The sequence below is a fragment of the Taudactylus pleione genome, unplaced genomic scaffold (genome assembly GCF_031769625.1).
Source record: "Taudactylus pleione unplaced genomic scaffold, aTauple2 ptg001027l, whole genome shotgun sequence".
Lineage (NCBI taxonomy): Eukaryota > Metazoa > Chordata > Amphibia > Anura > Myobatrachidae > Taudactylus > Taudactylus pleione.
The window spans coordinates 1,236,168-1,252,778 of NW_028285428.1; the positions used below are offsets into that span (position 1 = coordinate 1,236,168).

The 16,611-nt window shown below is 45.0% G+C and overlaps 1 protein-coding gene across 1 annotated transcript in view; it reads left to right on the forward strand.

Moving 5' to 3' along the window:
* CCDC141 (coiled-coil domain containing 141) overlaps positions 1-16,611 on the forward strand; it is a 284,239-nt gene that overhangs the window by 215,343 nt on the left and 52,285 nt on the right. Inside the window, exon 13 of the mRNA XM_088461203.1 lies at positions 6,947-7,123. Coding sequence (XP_088317329.1) covers positions 6,947-7,123 — 177 coding nt within the window. The remainder of the gene's footprint in view (positions 1-6,946; positions 7,124-16,611) is intronic.

Genomic DNA, 16,611 nt, shown 5'->3' on the forward strand with positions numbered 1-16,611 from the left:
CACAAACGGCAGGCATTCCTGCAGGAACGTCTCCGTTTGCCCAGCCCCCCCCCCCCCCTCCCGCCTTCCAAACGGGGTGAGCTGTCGATCAACATCGACAGCCGCTCCTTTTGGATGCGAGCGCCGGAGCGAGTGCTTTATGCGCTCCGGGGCTCGCGCGTGCGCACTGGCCAACCATCGACCCGCTTGCGAGCGGGTCTGAATCAGGCCCACAGTGTGGCCCTCCTTGGACCCAGGAGCACCGCACACCCTGCACTTTAGAAATACAGTATACCACTGCCAGATATCTAAATCATGATGACTAGTTTCTTAATGGTTTCAAGGTAAAAAGATCTTGATATATATATATATATCTCCCAAAGCATTATAAGCTTTCATAAGAAGCCCTGAGTACCTATAGTGTAGCGTGATCTTAGCAGTTTCCAAGAAAGAGAATCCATGTTACTTTTTATAGACTGTCCCAACCATTTGTACAATATGTCATATCCATCCATTATACCCAGACAGAAACCACAGCTTGTCGGCTTGGAGAAGAGGTGTTGGAGGGTGTTCTACTATTTCTAAGGTCTGTAGGATGTATTGTGCTGTCTACACATTTCTTAACATGAGACAATCATCCTCCAATGCTTGGGCATCTGTCCCTAGTTACTGACTGCAGCCGGCAAAGGATATTAACCTCATCTTCGGGCAAGCCACCCCCCGACCCGCCTATCAAACGGGGCGAGCTGTCGATCAACATCGACAGACGCCCCTTTTGGATGCGAGCGCCGGAGCGAGTGATTTACTGCATGGCCATAGCGCTCGCAAGCGGGTCTTAATCAGGCCCACAATTCCCCAGAGCTATTTCATGTGTAAAGTTTTGTGTGCTGTATAAAATCTGTAACATTTGCCAAAAATAGGAACAAATGTAATTTTTACTGTGGGAGGCGCATTATTTATTTCATAAATCACCTGTCCTGACCTTTAAGTTGATTTATATGTGATGAATAATGCAGCAAATTTTATCCAATGTTAGATGTACCAATATACTGTAATATATATATATATTATCCTTTAGCACCACAAGCGTTCTGCAGTGCCTTACAAAACAATGCAGGACTTGGACATTATTTTTACACATTGCTGCATTAGTGATCACAACCAGCGGCGGCACCTACCCTCTTAGATGTGGTGAGCTGCCATCCGGTTAGCTCCTCCAGGCCGGGTCCCGGCGCCTGCGCAATCGATCTGCCAGGCGTCAGAACGACACATGCGCACTAGCGGTGGAGAGCCGCACATGTGCATGCACATATCACTGGCTTCCAAAGGGCTGCAGCGTCTGCAGTCCCTTGGAGCCAGGTAGGGCTGGCAAAAAGGCAGAGGGGCAGCTTCCTACTGGAAGTCGCTCTCTGCCAATAGCAGCCCAGACTGGCAGTCCCACGGGGGGGAGACACCTCCCCCTGAGACTGCCTGTTGTTTATTTGAGTGGCAGGAAGCCACTGTCAGTCACAGTGTAGCCAGTGCAGTCGAGGACTGCACTAAGGGCCTGATTCAGAGCCGGACACTATTTGCGCTCACTCGTTCAGAAAAAGGGGCCGGCTATTTAAATTGAGCGCTCGCTCTTTGCGGTCTGTTGACGCCTCTATGTCTGAGCGAGCGAGCGAACGAAACATGCGCTCGCTATTTTGTAAAGACGCCCCCTGGCCGCTCGCATCATACGTCATCTCCGCTATTTATTTGATTAATCGAGTACATCGAAAGGCGTCTGGACTGCTCGCAGTGCTTGTGGTTGGATTTTCCTACCGTAATCATGCGAGCAGTTCAGGCTAAGAAACAACCAAGTGACGTGGTCGATGACGCTGCTTTGTTAATTATGCACACCCTTAAAATGCCCGTTTTGACCGTTTGGCACGCCTGCATTCAGATCTCCACTCCCCGTTTTCAAGCACCTTCCCCTGTTACCACCCACAAACGCCTCATCCTGTCACTCAAATTAGCAGGCACTCGCAATTTTGCGAACACACGTTTTCCGACCGCACTGACTGGTTGGCGCATGCGCATTACGACCCATACGCATGCACAGATGTGCGAACATCGCTCGGAGCGAACGAGCGGCTTTGAATCAGGCCCTAAGTACAGTGAGGTGGTAGATTTTTTTTTTTTTCTAATATCTTTTCATTGAAGCATGACACATTGTTACAACTATAAGAACATGTACATATCAAAAATTAGACAGAAACACAGAAAATAATGACGAGATAAAAATAATGTGTCCAGTAACCAAATTGAGAAAAATTTAATACGTTTGTGAGTGATATGTAAAACAAATAATCGCAAAATACATAGAAAAAACTATTATCAGACATAGTATTAACTCAAATATATAATAAAATGCCTATGCCTCAACCACTTTTCTTATTTTCCTAATCCAAGTAAACATAACTGTCTCTGGTTGAAGGACGAGAGAGAGTCAGGCACATCTTGAACAAACATTACAAATTAAATACAAAATTTACTGCATCTAACTTAAGTATCTGCTAATGAGATAGAGGGTAAAATAAAACAATGAGGGAATCTCAAAACAGGGAGAAAAAAAAAAAAGGTAAACTTACACTGAAAAAAAAAGTGTTTAAATATGTATAGTTAAAATATCTCAACATAAAAATGATGTATTCCAATAGGCCATTTATGGACGATAGGCTATAACTGAAAATAATGAAAGGAAAAAAACAAACAAACAAACAGATGTGTATCAAAACCAATAATATAATAGTATTAATCGATTGCCTTAGAGTCGTAAATTTAAGTCCAGTATGAAATAAGCAATGTAGCGTATAAAATATCAATTTATTTATTTGTGTGACAGCACCTAAAGGGCCTTGAATCTTGTATGATATAAACACAATACAAGGGCACAAAGGGGAGAAGTTAAATGCTGTCCGTGTATGAGAAAAATAAAAAAAAATACCAAGGTTTCATAAGTGTACACAATGATGAACTGGTTTCCATGGGTGGCCTCTAAATGTCTGCAATCAGCCAAACTCTCCAAGTAGCACACGATTAGAGGCCTAGGACCATTTTAATAGGGACATTCATAAAAGGAGGGGGGGGGGGGTGGAGGGGAAAGGAGCAATCCAAACAACAAAATATTAAGCACCCGACAGGACCATCCTGCTTCAATGAGAAATACAAATCGAGATAAGCTATGGAACACAGAGCAATGTATTAGAATCATAGGATCGTTGGAGAAATCGTGTCGAGGTCATTCACCGGTAGACAGACCGATAGAATAAATTGTTTACACAATTATTCATGTCACAAAGCCAACGGTGTTCAGAAACAATAATGAAATATACCGTACAGTGGGAGGCTTAGGAAGTCAAAAAGACTGAGCATCAAAACAGTGTGTTCTGCAATAATTAGGTAGCATTGTTGTTTGTGCAGAAGTATATTCGTGCTGTTAGCTAGTAATTTCAAGAATTGGGCTTGGACAAGATCAGTACTACCATGTCCCCCCACATCCCCATTGAGCAACAAAAGGGCTTTGTTCTCCTGCAATATTTCAGACTCCCAATCAAGGGCTGAGATTTGGGTTAATACTGAGAAGAGTGGGTTATACAAAATTTGCCCCGGCTCACAGGTGGAAGCCTCCACAAGCCCTGCAGTAACAAGGTGAGCAGTAAGCGGTGACTGTAGATTATTGGGTTCAGTGCCTTTGTCAGTACCTTCATCTGCAAAATTAGCAAAAGCCAGGTCTGGGTCATGTTGCTGAACAAACAAAATCTTGGTATCATCTACCCCCTGTGCCTGTATATCAGAGCAGGTTAGATGGTCAGATGACAGGGTCAGAACCCGGTCAAAAGAGGACATTAAGCGATCAAATCGTTTATCTAGTTCAGGCAGTAATATCTTAAGCAATTCTGTCGACAGTGCCTTAGCCATTAATGTAGTATCAAACAGTGACATACTGGTACACAGCAAATCAAGCTGGGCAGGTAAAGACTTAGAAAAATACGGCTGCAAATAATAGGTGAAATGCCCACTAAATAGTACACTCTATTCCAGTAATCACACAAATCAATGGTTATAGTTATTGAGCGTTACAAACAGAAACGATGTCTTAAGCAGAAGCGGAAAAACGTCAGGCACTCCGGCCGATCTACTGCAGCGTGTCGGAGCAGAGGCAATGGGAACAAGCTGGAAGTCATGGGCCAAAGCAGTGCCCAACTCCACAGCCCGCAGTGACTCTTCAGGTGAAGCTCCTCTCCGACCACCACAGACAGCAAGCTCCAGCGGTGACCCCGTGATCCCTCAGACAGGCAGTCAGCATCGGAGGAGGAGCAGAGGGGGTCTAATAGTTCATTTCTATCATTTCACTATGGCAGATTAAGGAATGGGAGGAACAGTAATTAACCAAGGTTCATCCACTGGTATAATCAATCAGCAATATTGTTCCTTAGGGGCCCATTTATTAAGGATCGCATTTTGCAATGCGATCAAGGCATGCAGTATCGCCCATGATCGCATTGCAAAATGCGATCATACCGGCCGAATATATGACCCGGCACATGCAGGGAGACGGGCTCTGAAAAGAGCCCGTCCCTGCGATGTGGCCGGAGCGCATTCCGGGCTACTGCGCATGCGCAGTCCCGAGGAATGCACATGAGCGCCGCCCATTGCCGGCGGAGGGATCTGGAAGATCCCTCCGCTGGCTGAAATGCGGTGAGTGCCCATAGGACACAGCAGCTAACGCTATCTTCAGATTGCGTTAGCTGCTGGGGTCAATATCGGGAATGCTTCGCATTCCCGATATTGATACATTTGGCGGCATCGCATCCCCCATAGAAACCTATGGGGGAGGCGGCTGCGGGCGGCAATGGAGGGATCGCAGCAGGTATCGGAGATACCTGCTGCGGTCCCTCCTTCATACATACGGGGGATACTTAGTATTTGAGGTAAACCCCCGAAAACAGGTGTTTTCGGGGAATTTACCTCAAATGCACGTTGATAAATGGGCCCCTATGTCACAATATCTTCCTCTGCCGGAGCTCGGAATGTCAGATTGCCTCTCTGGTCTACAACTTTATGATTGGTCTCTGAACAGAAAGATTAGTAGGTTAAGTAGCAGACACTGGTATTCCAAAGTGATTTATAATAGCCAAATCTTCGGCTGGTAAGGCTCAGTATCCTTTTGTATAGCAGAGGAGCCAGGGATCAGAGTCCAAAGTCACAGTCGTGATAAGCCCCAAGTGAGCATCAGCGCAGCAGACTTTGGCTGTTACAGTTATTTGGCTGTCTGGAGGAAATCACATCGGCATCACTTTCAGCCCGTTCTTCGTTAGATCTCACAGTTAGGGATGATAATAGGCAGGATGCTTAGAGTGCGAGTCATCTCCAGCACTGCCGTTTATGTTATACAATCCTGCACTGTAGCAGCGCTCCCCAGCAAGATTCCCACAAGCGTCCCAAAAAAGAAGGGCGATGAGGGAAGAGTCAGTCCACATGGGCCCCGCAAATATATTCACCTCGACCACCTGATCCCAGATGTCACACGGCAATAACAGCAAGTTGTTGCTCGGTACACAACAGCCACCTGATGATATGGTAAAGCCAGGAAGTTTCAGAGGATCTCCACCTAGCGTTACAGGCCGGGTGAGGTAGAAGTCAGTCAGGGCTGTAATCCCCAAGTCCACCCCGATGTTCCAGTAGCTGACAGCCCCCAACTGATTAGCGTTGGCTGTAGTAAGGCGCTGATCAAGGTCAGTTCCACTCAGCAGGCAAGCAGCTGCATAGGCTCCACAGGCTGGCGGAAGGGAGATCGCGTCCACAGCATGTTCCTCAATTTCTGGAAAGGTAAGTAGAATGGACCTCCGATAAGTCCTATCCTGCTTCAGAGGTATTTTTCTTCTGTTTCTGGACACGGTAAACGTTCCAAGCTGATAACTGTGATTAGGCAGCATGACTCCGGCAGACCAGCTGCCATGTCAAAAGTCGCGCCAAAATATGGCCAGACTCCGGGGATGAAATGGTAGGCACTGCTCTGCACTATAAGCATAACACTTTGGTCCTGCAAGTGTCAGCTAATCACAACATTCAAATATGCAGCAGGGCGTTAGCAACCAAGTGTTAGGTGCCCTTGTGGGGAGTTAGGTGTAGCCAATAGTATGACTTAGGGCAGGAGAAGCACATAAGGGAAGAGGGACCTGCTTGTGAGAGCTTACATTCTAAAGGGGAGGGGCAGACAGGTGTGACACACACAGATGGGGTAGAGCGTGCGGAAGGAGCAAGGAGCAGTGGGTTAGAATGAGAGCTGGAAGGCTTTGATGAAGTAGTGGGTCTTGAGAGCCTGTATGAAGATTTGTAAAGAGGTGGAGAGTCTGATAAGGAGAGAGTTCCAGAGGTAGGGAGCAGCACGGGCAAAATCTTGAAGGCGGGAGTGGGATTAAGTAATCACTTGGCAGGAGAAGTGGCATGCATTTGTTGAGCAAAGTAGATGGGTGGGAGTGTGAAGGGAGATGAGGTCAGATGTAAATGGGAGAGGAAAGGGTGAGGGCTTTGTAAGTGAGTGTAAGAACCTTGAATTGGGTTCTGTAGGGGAAGGGGAGCCAGTGTAGTTCTTGTAGTAGAGGGGAGGCAGATGTAGAACGTTTGGAGAGGAAGATGAGCCGATCAGCAGCATTGAGGACAGATTGGAGTGGAGAGAGGTGGGAATCAGGGAGGTCAGACATATGAGTGTGTGTATACATATATTAATCTCAATTTGAAACAGTTCGAGTTGGATGGTAATGGATATAGATTACACCTTGTAAAATTGTAAGGCTGTTTTATTGAGATAAATGGTATTCACATCAGACACCCATTGTCTTAGGGTACAGGTATTTATGTAAGAACATGATCCAGTGAATTTGGAGGAATTAATCACTGTAATAGTAAATCAATGCAGTCTTGTGATCTATTGTGCTGACAGATGAAGAAGAACACCATTCTGAAGGACAGACACATGCGGACAGTGGAGGATACAATGGCTAATTTGAATAAAGAGAAGGCTGAGATCACAAATCTGTGGTCGGCCTGGCGACAGCACGTCAATCAAGTGCATTCCTCCACGCAGCAATGGAGGACAATTAAAGAACAGCTGAAATTGGTATAAAGTAACTGTACATGTATTGTCATTTCTCTATCTTTTTGTAGACAAACCAAATCAATACAGAGTTAAGAAAGTAAAAGTATATAATAAGATTTATTCATTCATTCTACTCCTTGTTTGGCATACATGATTAATACAAACTGTAATTGCTTGTCTTTGCTAAGCTGAATATGGAGTATGAAAATCATTAGCAAGAATGCCTACAGGTGCAGAACCCTCAGGTGCTGGAATTTGCAGAAGCATTAGAGCCACAAGTTGCATGAGAGCTGCTTTCCACTGTACATAATGTAATACACCTTAGATCGTATTCTACATTATGCTAAGGACATAGCACGCCATGTATTGCAATTCTACAATTTTGAGGTTGTTTTGCACAAAAATGTCTTCCCCCTATTAATGACTAGAACTGGGGGGGGTCTGGGCCTCTATCCTGGCGAGAAAGGGGGAAGGCGCAGCCAGATTTGAGAAAGATGGGGGGATAGGGGACAGTATTGAGGTAGGGAGAGAGAGATATGGGGTAGGGGAGCAGAGATAAGAGAAAAACGGGTGGAGGTGGACAGAGGAGAGAGAGACTGTGGGTGGGAGGCAGAGATAGTTTAGAGACATACAAGGGAGAGGGGCAGAGGTGAGATAGACACACATACAGACAAAAGAGACAGATGAGAGAGATGGCAACAGTAGGCACAGAGATAAGAGAAAGAGACATACAGGAGGGTAGAAATGAAATAGAAACAGGATGAACAGACATGATAGAGAGACAGACCGGAGAAAAACAAAAGAGAGAGTGAAACAGGAGGAACAGACATGATAGAGAGACAGACAGGAGAAAAACAAGAGAGAGCAAAACAGGAGAGACAGAGATGATACAGAGACAGGAGGGGCATAGATAAGAGAGAGCGACAGGGGGGATAGAGATGATAGTGAGAGAGAAAGGAGGGACAGGGATGAGAGAGAGCAAAACAGGAGGGGCACAAATGATAGAGAGACAGGATTGACAGATGATAGAGGGATAGACAGGAGGGGCAGAGATAAGAGAAAGAGAAAGGAGGGACACAGATAATAGTGAGACAGAAAGGAGGGATAGGGATGAGAGAAATAAAAATAGGAAGGACACAGATGATAGAGAGACAGATAAACAGGAGGGACAGAGAAGGGATAGAGAGAAGCAGGGGGGACAAAGATGAGAAACAGGAGGGAAAGAGATGATAGAATGATAGGAGGGTCAAATATGAGAGAGAGAGAGAGAGGCACAGGATGGATAGAGATGATAGAGAGAAACAGGAGGGACAGAGATTAGAGAGGGAGAGAAACAGAATGGACAGAGGTGATAGAGAGACAGAGAGAAGGGACAGAAATGATAGAGAGAGAAACATTAGGGACAGAGATGAGAGAGAATCAGGAGGCAGAGATGATAGAGACACAAACTAGAGGTAGAGAGATGAGAAAGTGGGAGGGAGAGAGAGAAACAGGAGAGACAGAGATGATAGAGAGACAGACAGGAGGGGCAGAGATGAGAGAGAATCAGGAGGCAGAGATGATAGAGACACAAACTGGAGGTAGAGAGATGAGAAAGTGAGAGGGAGAGAAAGAGAAACAGGAGAGACAGAGATGATAAAGAGACAGACAGGAGGGACAGAGATGAGAGAGACAGAAACAGAAGGGATACAGATAAGAGAGAAACAGGAGGTACAGAGATGATACAGAGACATGCAGGAGGGCTAGGGATAGATGGGGGAGGGGCGAGAGGTGGGAAGGTGGGGAAAGACAGGGAAAAAAAAAGCACAACGACAGGCAAGGTAACTAGTGACCTGGAGGATAACCGTTCCAAACTCCTAGTATTAATGTAGGGCCTGATTCAGAGATGGATGCAATTAGCATCTTTAGACGCAGCAGCGATGCTAACATATGTTAATGCAGCAGGAGGCTTCTGTAGGACAAAGACTCCTCGTGCCAGCATCTGTGATCTGAATGCTGCATCCAAAGATGCAGCATCGGATCACCATCACGACCATCGGTCATGATGGCTGCAGTAATCGCCCATCAGCTTAAGCTGACTCAGAATGGGCTACAGAACTGCTCAGCCGGAGTTAGGAAGCCTGCGTGGGAAGACTCAGACCTTGGCAGCGCCGCTCAACAGAAAATGGGTGCGTTTCCGGGAGTGCAGGCCGGCTCCACCCACTCCCCGCTCCCCAAATGGATTGACAGGCTGCGGCTTTGGGGAACATCAGGAGATCTCGCAGTAGAAGACAGGCATACAGTATGTGCAGTACAGATCCTGCGGACACGCGATCTTCTAACATCAGAGATGTATGCAAACCATCGGGTCTCTGTATGAGACCCATAATCTGCCGAATATCTAATTTTTGAAGCCAGTAAATATACTAAAGTGAGAGTTTTTAGAAGTGGACTTGTTGTCCATAGCAACCAATCAGATTCTATCTATTATCTTCTAGAAAGTGCTAGATAAATGTTAGGTAGAATCTGATTGGTTGCTATGGGCAACAACCCCACTTCTAAAAACTCTCACTTTAGTAAATATACCCCTAAATGTCATTTTTATAAAACTTTATTTGAAGAAGTGAGAAGTAAAATACATTGTACATTTCATTTGCTGCCTTTGGCCCTCATTCAGACCCACTCGCAAACGGGCGCACGTACGTTAGGCGTACGTACAAAAATATTTAAATTCAATGGCTCGCTCGTATTTTCGTTCGCATCTAAAAATCCTCCCCAAACTCAGACGACCCCTCCTCTAACTAACGAGCGTGCGAAATAGCGAGCGTACATCCCCAAAATGGCTTGAAGGGAACGCACGCACAAGTATAAACCGGAAGTGGCCTTGTCAGATGTCGATTACCTGCTCCTTTATTCTGCCTACCTCCATCAATCGTATCATGCCAATCAATGTATCAATTAGCTTAATTGTTTGTTTTTTTTCAACACAATGCAAGAAACTTTACTCTTGTCCGTGTTGTGTTTACCCGCAGAATGCGTACGGCTTAAACATTCGCTTTTATTGCTCAAAAAACATGTTAGGCACAATTAAACAATTGTTCTATTGCTGTGGATCTCCGCATATTTCCCGGGGTTCGTTTCTTTATTTAAATTTGCTTACGCATGTCACTGCATCAAGCCTATCATAACTCTCCAGAGATTTCTGGCCCTGTCGAACACATGACTCATACACTAACCAATAAAATTGCTTCTGTTATTTTCCAAAATACATTAGCCAATCAGAAATTTTTTGCACACTTTATCAAAAATGATTTTTATGAAAAACACCATTGCCATCATGAGAGCCTCCGCATTCACCAACCGGCAGAAGCGTTCCGCGTATGCGGAGGCACGGGCCCGCCTGCGCTCCTTCGGCTCACGCCGCAACATCGGCCAGCTGGAGCGCAGGTGGTCTGACCTGCAACGGCGAATGCCCCGCTTGCTGGCATGCTTTCGCATGCAGATAGAGGAAAGTAAGTGTTATGTATTGTGGTTTTCATGTTTGTCTTTGTGGGGCAAACTGCGTGTGCATGTTTTCATGTCTGTCCTATTTATTCATTCTCCTCATATCTGCGTGTGCATGTTTTCATGTCTGTCCTATTTATTCATTCTCCTCATATCTGCATGGCCATGTTTTCCCTCTACTTCTGATTTATTCATTCTACTCATATTTGCATGTTTTTTGTTGGTGGTGGGTGATTTTAAAATGTTTTTTGGCCAGGATTTGGCCAGAAACTAACCACAATTTGTTTGACATCTTTTAGGGGGACAGCCAAGACTACGCCGTCACCGTCCGGACAGACGGTGGTCCCGCCCACTCTCACCAACCCCCAGCCAACACTCCACCCCAAATAATTCCCCTATTCCCCCCTCCTCCCCAGCCTTCCAAGACCCTCTCCCGGAACTGTCGGGCCTCCTTCCCCTCCGTCCCACTTTCCCCCTCTCCTCCAACCACCCCTCTTCCAATTACCCCCTCCCCGGAGTCCGTGATAACCCCGCCCCGTTCTTTGGGGAATGAAGGCGCCTCCGAGGATGAAGATGGAGGGACTTCCGGCTCTGCCGTTTTGGCTACCGGTATGTTTTTCTTTCGCGTTTTTTTTAAGCACAAACTGTTTGTATGTAATCATGTGTCGTTCCTTTATTCGTGCTTTTTGGGTTGATTTTTGGTGATTTAGCAGTTTGCCTTTACCTCTTCCTGCAACATACACATATCACACCTGTGGGAATTTCTACATAGGCCTTGTAATTTTTGCAGCACCCCTTTTTTTTTTTTTTTTTTATTGGTTTAGGAGTGATTTCGTTGTGTTTTTGTTTTTTTTAATGTGGATTCCCTATTGTTTTATTAATCCACACACTTTTCTCATCCACAGAGGAACAGAGGCGTCGGCAAGAGGTCGAAGAATGTGTGGCACACATGCGCCAACATCTAATTGGGGTGCTTGTGGCCCTTGACCGGCTGTCTGGCATCCTTCGGCAGTAGTTTTTTTTTTTTTTTTTTCGTTTTCAAAATAAATTGTTTATTTCTAATATACGTTCTGCCTCATTCGTTTTTTCAAACCCAAAGATAGTTTACCCTGACATAAGTAGACTGCTCCTGCAAGGATTTCCATTTTTTTTAAGTTAGATTGTGTTTTGTATTTGTATGTAAAACACCCTCAAGAAACACATAACAGTAACAATGTCATTTCCTTTTTGTGTGTAGTGTCAATTAGATATTTCTACATTTTACAGGTTCCTAGTTGGTGTGCAAGCTGCTTAGGCGAATCTTACAAAGCCAAATGATTGGACAGGCTTCCTTTTGGTGTGGGTTGGGAACCTGAAAACATATTTCATTTTTGCTCAACTGGCGTCAGTACTGGATTACCCCTTAGTCAAATGTAAGGTGTGTTAACCTGGTTACACTTGCTGGTAACGTCCAAAAAAAGGAAGAACATTTAACTCTCCAAACATTTATTCACAACATAACTGAGAAATCAAAGTGGTCACTCACAAAAAAAACACACAGTGATAATCTCAAATACAAAACATACCAATAAAAAAAAAAAATAAATAAACAAATCAAGAACTGGTTGACGAAGGACCATGCCAACATGATTCCACAAACATGGCGTTGCGATATGGGTTCCAGAATATATTCCCAAAATGGCCAGATCCAGGTTTGGTAAGGGTAGCATGAAGTAGTGAGCGTTGTAGTGCCAAAGATTATGTGAACAAACAGAAGATGGTGAAAAAAAGAAAACAAAATTAGATGTTCGCAAACAAACACAAACACATTAGGTATAAACACTGTTGTTTTGTTAAAACTTACCTAAAAAATCTGGCCACCACATCATCGCGTATGGCCCCCCCACATACTGACCTCCGACCAACCTCGGGGGGGCCATCCTCAGGTAAGGCATCCTCTGGCTGCATTGGGACACCACTCCTTATGGCGATAAGGAGAAATATCCCACACAGGACCACAATTTTCGACACCATATCCGGCAAATACATGAGCTCGCCACCAGAGCGGTGGAGGCATCGGAATCGGCCTTTTAAAAGGCCAATACAGCGCTCCACCACTTGCCTGGTGGCTGTAAGTGCGGAATTAAACGCACTTTGTGGGCCTGGTGTGGGAGCCAAATAAGGAGTGAGCAGCCAGGACATGCAAGGATATCCACTGTCTCCTATGGAAAAGAATAGACAACATCAGGAACACTGTGTATCAAGCTTAACATTGTTATGTACTAAAGGTCTCCACTTACCCAGAAGCCACGCATCACCAGCTTGTAGGTTGGTTAATTTGTGCCATATCCCTGATTGCCGGATGACGAAGGAGTCATGTGCACTTCCGGGTAATTTAGCATTCAGGGACAGGATCTGGAGGGAGGCATCACATACCACCATTACATTCAGGGAGTGATAGTGTTTCCTGTTTCGAAATATGGCCTCCAGCCGTGCTGGAGGCTGAAGTGGTATGTGAGTACCATCCACAACCCCTATGATGTGTGGGAAGGCAGCTATTTGGTAAAAATTGGCCTTGGCCACACTAAGGGCACCAATATCCAAAGGCATTTTAATAAAATGATGGAGGTGCTTGAAAAGTGCCTCCATCACTGCCCTCAGGATCCTGGAAAAGGAGGATTGTGAGATGCCCGCCACTATTCCCACCGTTGTTTGAAATGATCCTGAGGCACAGAAATGTAACACCGCCATAAATTGCGTAAGTGGTGGTATTGCTGTTGGACTGTCAATTTGCCGCTCAAGATCACTTTCTATTAATGAGAGAGTGTCTATGATGATTTTGGGAGGTAGACGGTAGTGTCTTAAAACCTCATCATCGGGCATTCCAAAAAGGGTGACACATGTTCGAAATATCTGGGGCCTTGCATGCCTACGATGCCTACGCCTGGGACGAGATTGAGGTTGGTCGGCTTCCGGGAGCATGGCCAGAACAATCCGCCCCAGATCTACCTGAAATTCAAAGATTTCAAAGTAAGGCTTTTGAACCACCCCAAAACTATATTAAAACAACTTAGCTTGATGATACCATCCATTGCTGCTTACATGCCGGGGTATTGTCATGATACGTCCAAACTGAAAATAAACACCAAAATTATTTGACACATTTCACTCTGTGCATTTTTGTTTATAAATTTTGTGCTAGACCAAAGTTAAAATATGCAAAACACCCATTTTGCAAAACAGCAAAACGACATTTCACACAGTACATCAAAATGGGTCGAAATGTTGGCACAAAAAGTGAAAGAGAAACCACAAAAAAGTTAGAATGATTATTAAGCAGTTAAAAATGCGCTAATTTGTTCGCTAATACAAGTCACAAGAGTAACTACTAAAAATGCGCTAATTTGTTCGCTAATACAAGTCACAAGAGTAACTACTAAAAATGCGCTAATTTGTTCGCTAATACAAGTCACAAGAGTAACTACTAAAAATGCGCTAATTTGTTCGCTAATACAAGTCACAAGAGTAACTACTAAAAATGCACTAATTAGTTTGCAAATACAAGATAAAAAATGGACTTACCAAGAGCAAATATATGAGTCAAAATCAAAAGGTCTTTTGGTTCGAAAATAATCAAAATCTAAAATAGAAGAAATTATGGATCCAAAATTTACAAAAAATAAGAAACACAATGAAACAACAATTGAACAAAAGTTAGACTTCACAAAACTTACCAAATCAAGAAACGAGGTCCCAAAAATATAAACCAACAAAGAGAACGGAAAATAAAAACGCAAATCTAACCAACAAACGAATCTCCAACCGCCAACTCCTTTCTACGCAATCAATAAACTCCAGCCAAGATAACCTCCAACAATCCAAAAACGCCACCTCGACTTGAGACACACCAAGCCATAAATAGTGTTTCGTTTCCCGCACAAATTAAGGAGGGATCATAGGGCCGCACAATCAATGATGCGGCCGCAAAATAAGGACGCATGTATAAATACGTCACAAAAACACATTAAAATTCTGGTGTATTTCTTGTTTGGACCTCAGACATGGCGACAGACCAGGGAAACAATGCCCAAGAGTCAGGCGGTAAGTCTTTCATGCATTTTGTATCAATGATTAATTTGAAACATAAGATTAGGCAAGTTGTGATTTTGTGAATTCTGAAAATTTATACAAATAGGTGAGGAGGATGACATGGAAGAGGCTGCTGGGCCCAGTATTCCGGCCAAAGCGACCAAAAAAAAAAGGCAGCCACATTTCACAAGAAAGGAGATGGAGGTTTTGATCCAGAAGTGTGTGGACATCCTGCCACAGGCAGACAGGAATATGAGTCTAAGCCAGAAGTGGAGAATGTGGGAAGAGGTAGCCGTTGCTGTCAATAGGGTGGGTGATTATGTCCGTCTAGCCCGGGATGTCAAACGGCGGTAAGTAAACCCTTGCCCCCCCTAAAAACAAACCCCATTTTAAACCAAAGGATAATGGCTTCCATTTTTCCCCACAGATGGGGCGACTTCAAATATCGCCTAAAGCAAAAACTCGCGGACAGGGCTAGGCATGCAAGGGGGACAGGTGGGGGTCCCACCCCTGTGTCATTGGAGTTGACGGATTTAGAAGAGCTGGCACAGGGGTGTGTGCAGCCTGTGGAGGTGTTTGGCGTGTCCAACATGGATACGGACATGCCAGACTTTGCGGCTCCTCATGTTGTCCCAGGTAAATCTTTGGATGTCATCAACTCTGAAATGTTATTGTGCCAATATGTAGATTGTAATGTGAGGCTTTTTTCCTAACAGAGACACAGGCGGATGAGTCTGCTCCAGAGGGGAGCCTTGGCCGCAGAATTTCTGCTGGCTCTGCAGGGGAGGAACCAGTACATCCGGCTGAGGACCCTGCAGAAGCCAGTCCAGGGCAATCCCCCTCGCAGGCAGTGGCCCTCCTCACAGAACTCAATTTCAAATCGGATTCCCATACGGAGATTCTGCAGAGGATGGACGCCAGTCTGCTACGGGTGGCTGAGGCCCTGGAGCAAAATGCTGCGGCCAACGTGACCATTGGTCAGGCCCTGGCGGAAAATACCAGGGCCAACATCCGCATCGCCAATGCCCTGGAGCAGCTCGTTCGCCAGCACATGGTGGAGCCGACCTCCCTTCCTGCCGGAACATCAGGATCCTCCACCTCTGGCACAACATCAGCCAATCCTCCAAATGTGCCTAGCCCTGTGCCTAGTCCAGAGGCCACAACATCTGCCTCTGGACAGGCCAGCCCGATGACATCCCGGACCCGGTCTGGCGCCCTCCCTCCCCCAACCAAACGGGTGAAAAAACGGTGACAGCAATGGTGACTTTTCCCACAATCCTTCTGTGCTTGGCTCATATTCCTTTCTGGTCAAAACTTCCCTCTCCTTTCTTGTGAAATGTTTTTATTTTTTTGTTGTGTGTTTATGTCAACAGTTATGTTGGGCCAATTTGTTTGATTTTGGAACATATCTTTGGGCAAAAAAGATGTCCCCAAAATTTTAAAATTTTGTTTTTTTGTTTGAGCAATAAATTGGAAAATAAAAAATGACATTGGATTGTGAAATTATTGTACAAATGGGTTACATTTAATCCTGGGTCAAAAGGCAAAAACTCGCCCCCAAAAAAAAAAAAAAAAGGGCTCTTTAAGGAACGTTTAAAAATTCATATAACTAGGCAAATTCAAGAGGCACAAATAAAATGGTGCGAAACTGAAAACATGATGACATTATTGTTACAATAGGCCCTAACCACCAAATTGCGGGCAAAATAAACCCCCACAAATGTACGCAAATTGATTGTGTCATCCTGACATTAGCAGCTCTGAGTTCCACCTGCGTACGGTTTTGTGCTATCCCAAAAAACTGATTTCAAAACACATACCAAGCCGGTTCTCAATCCAACACTACTTGCTTTTCAGCCCTCCCGCGATTAATCGCAACAACATCGTGGAGTCCCGGGACGGAGGAGAAGGCCATCGCCAATGTGGTCGAGTAATCCAGACCCTAAGCTGTGCGAGTA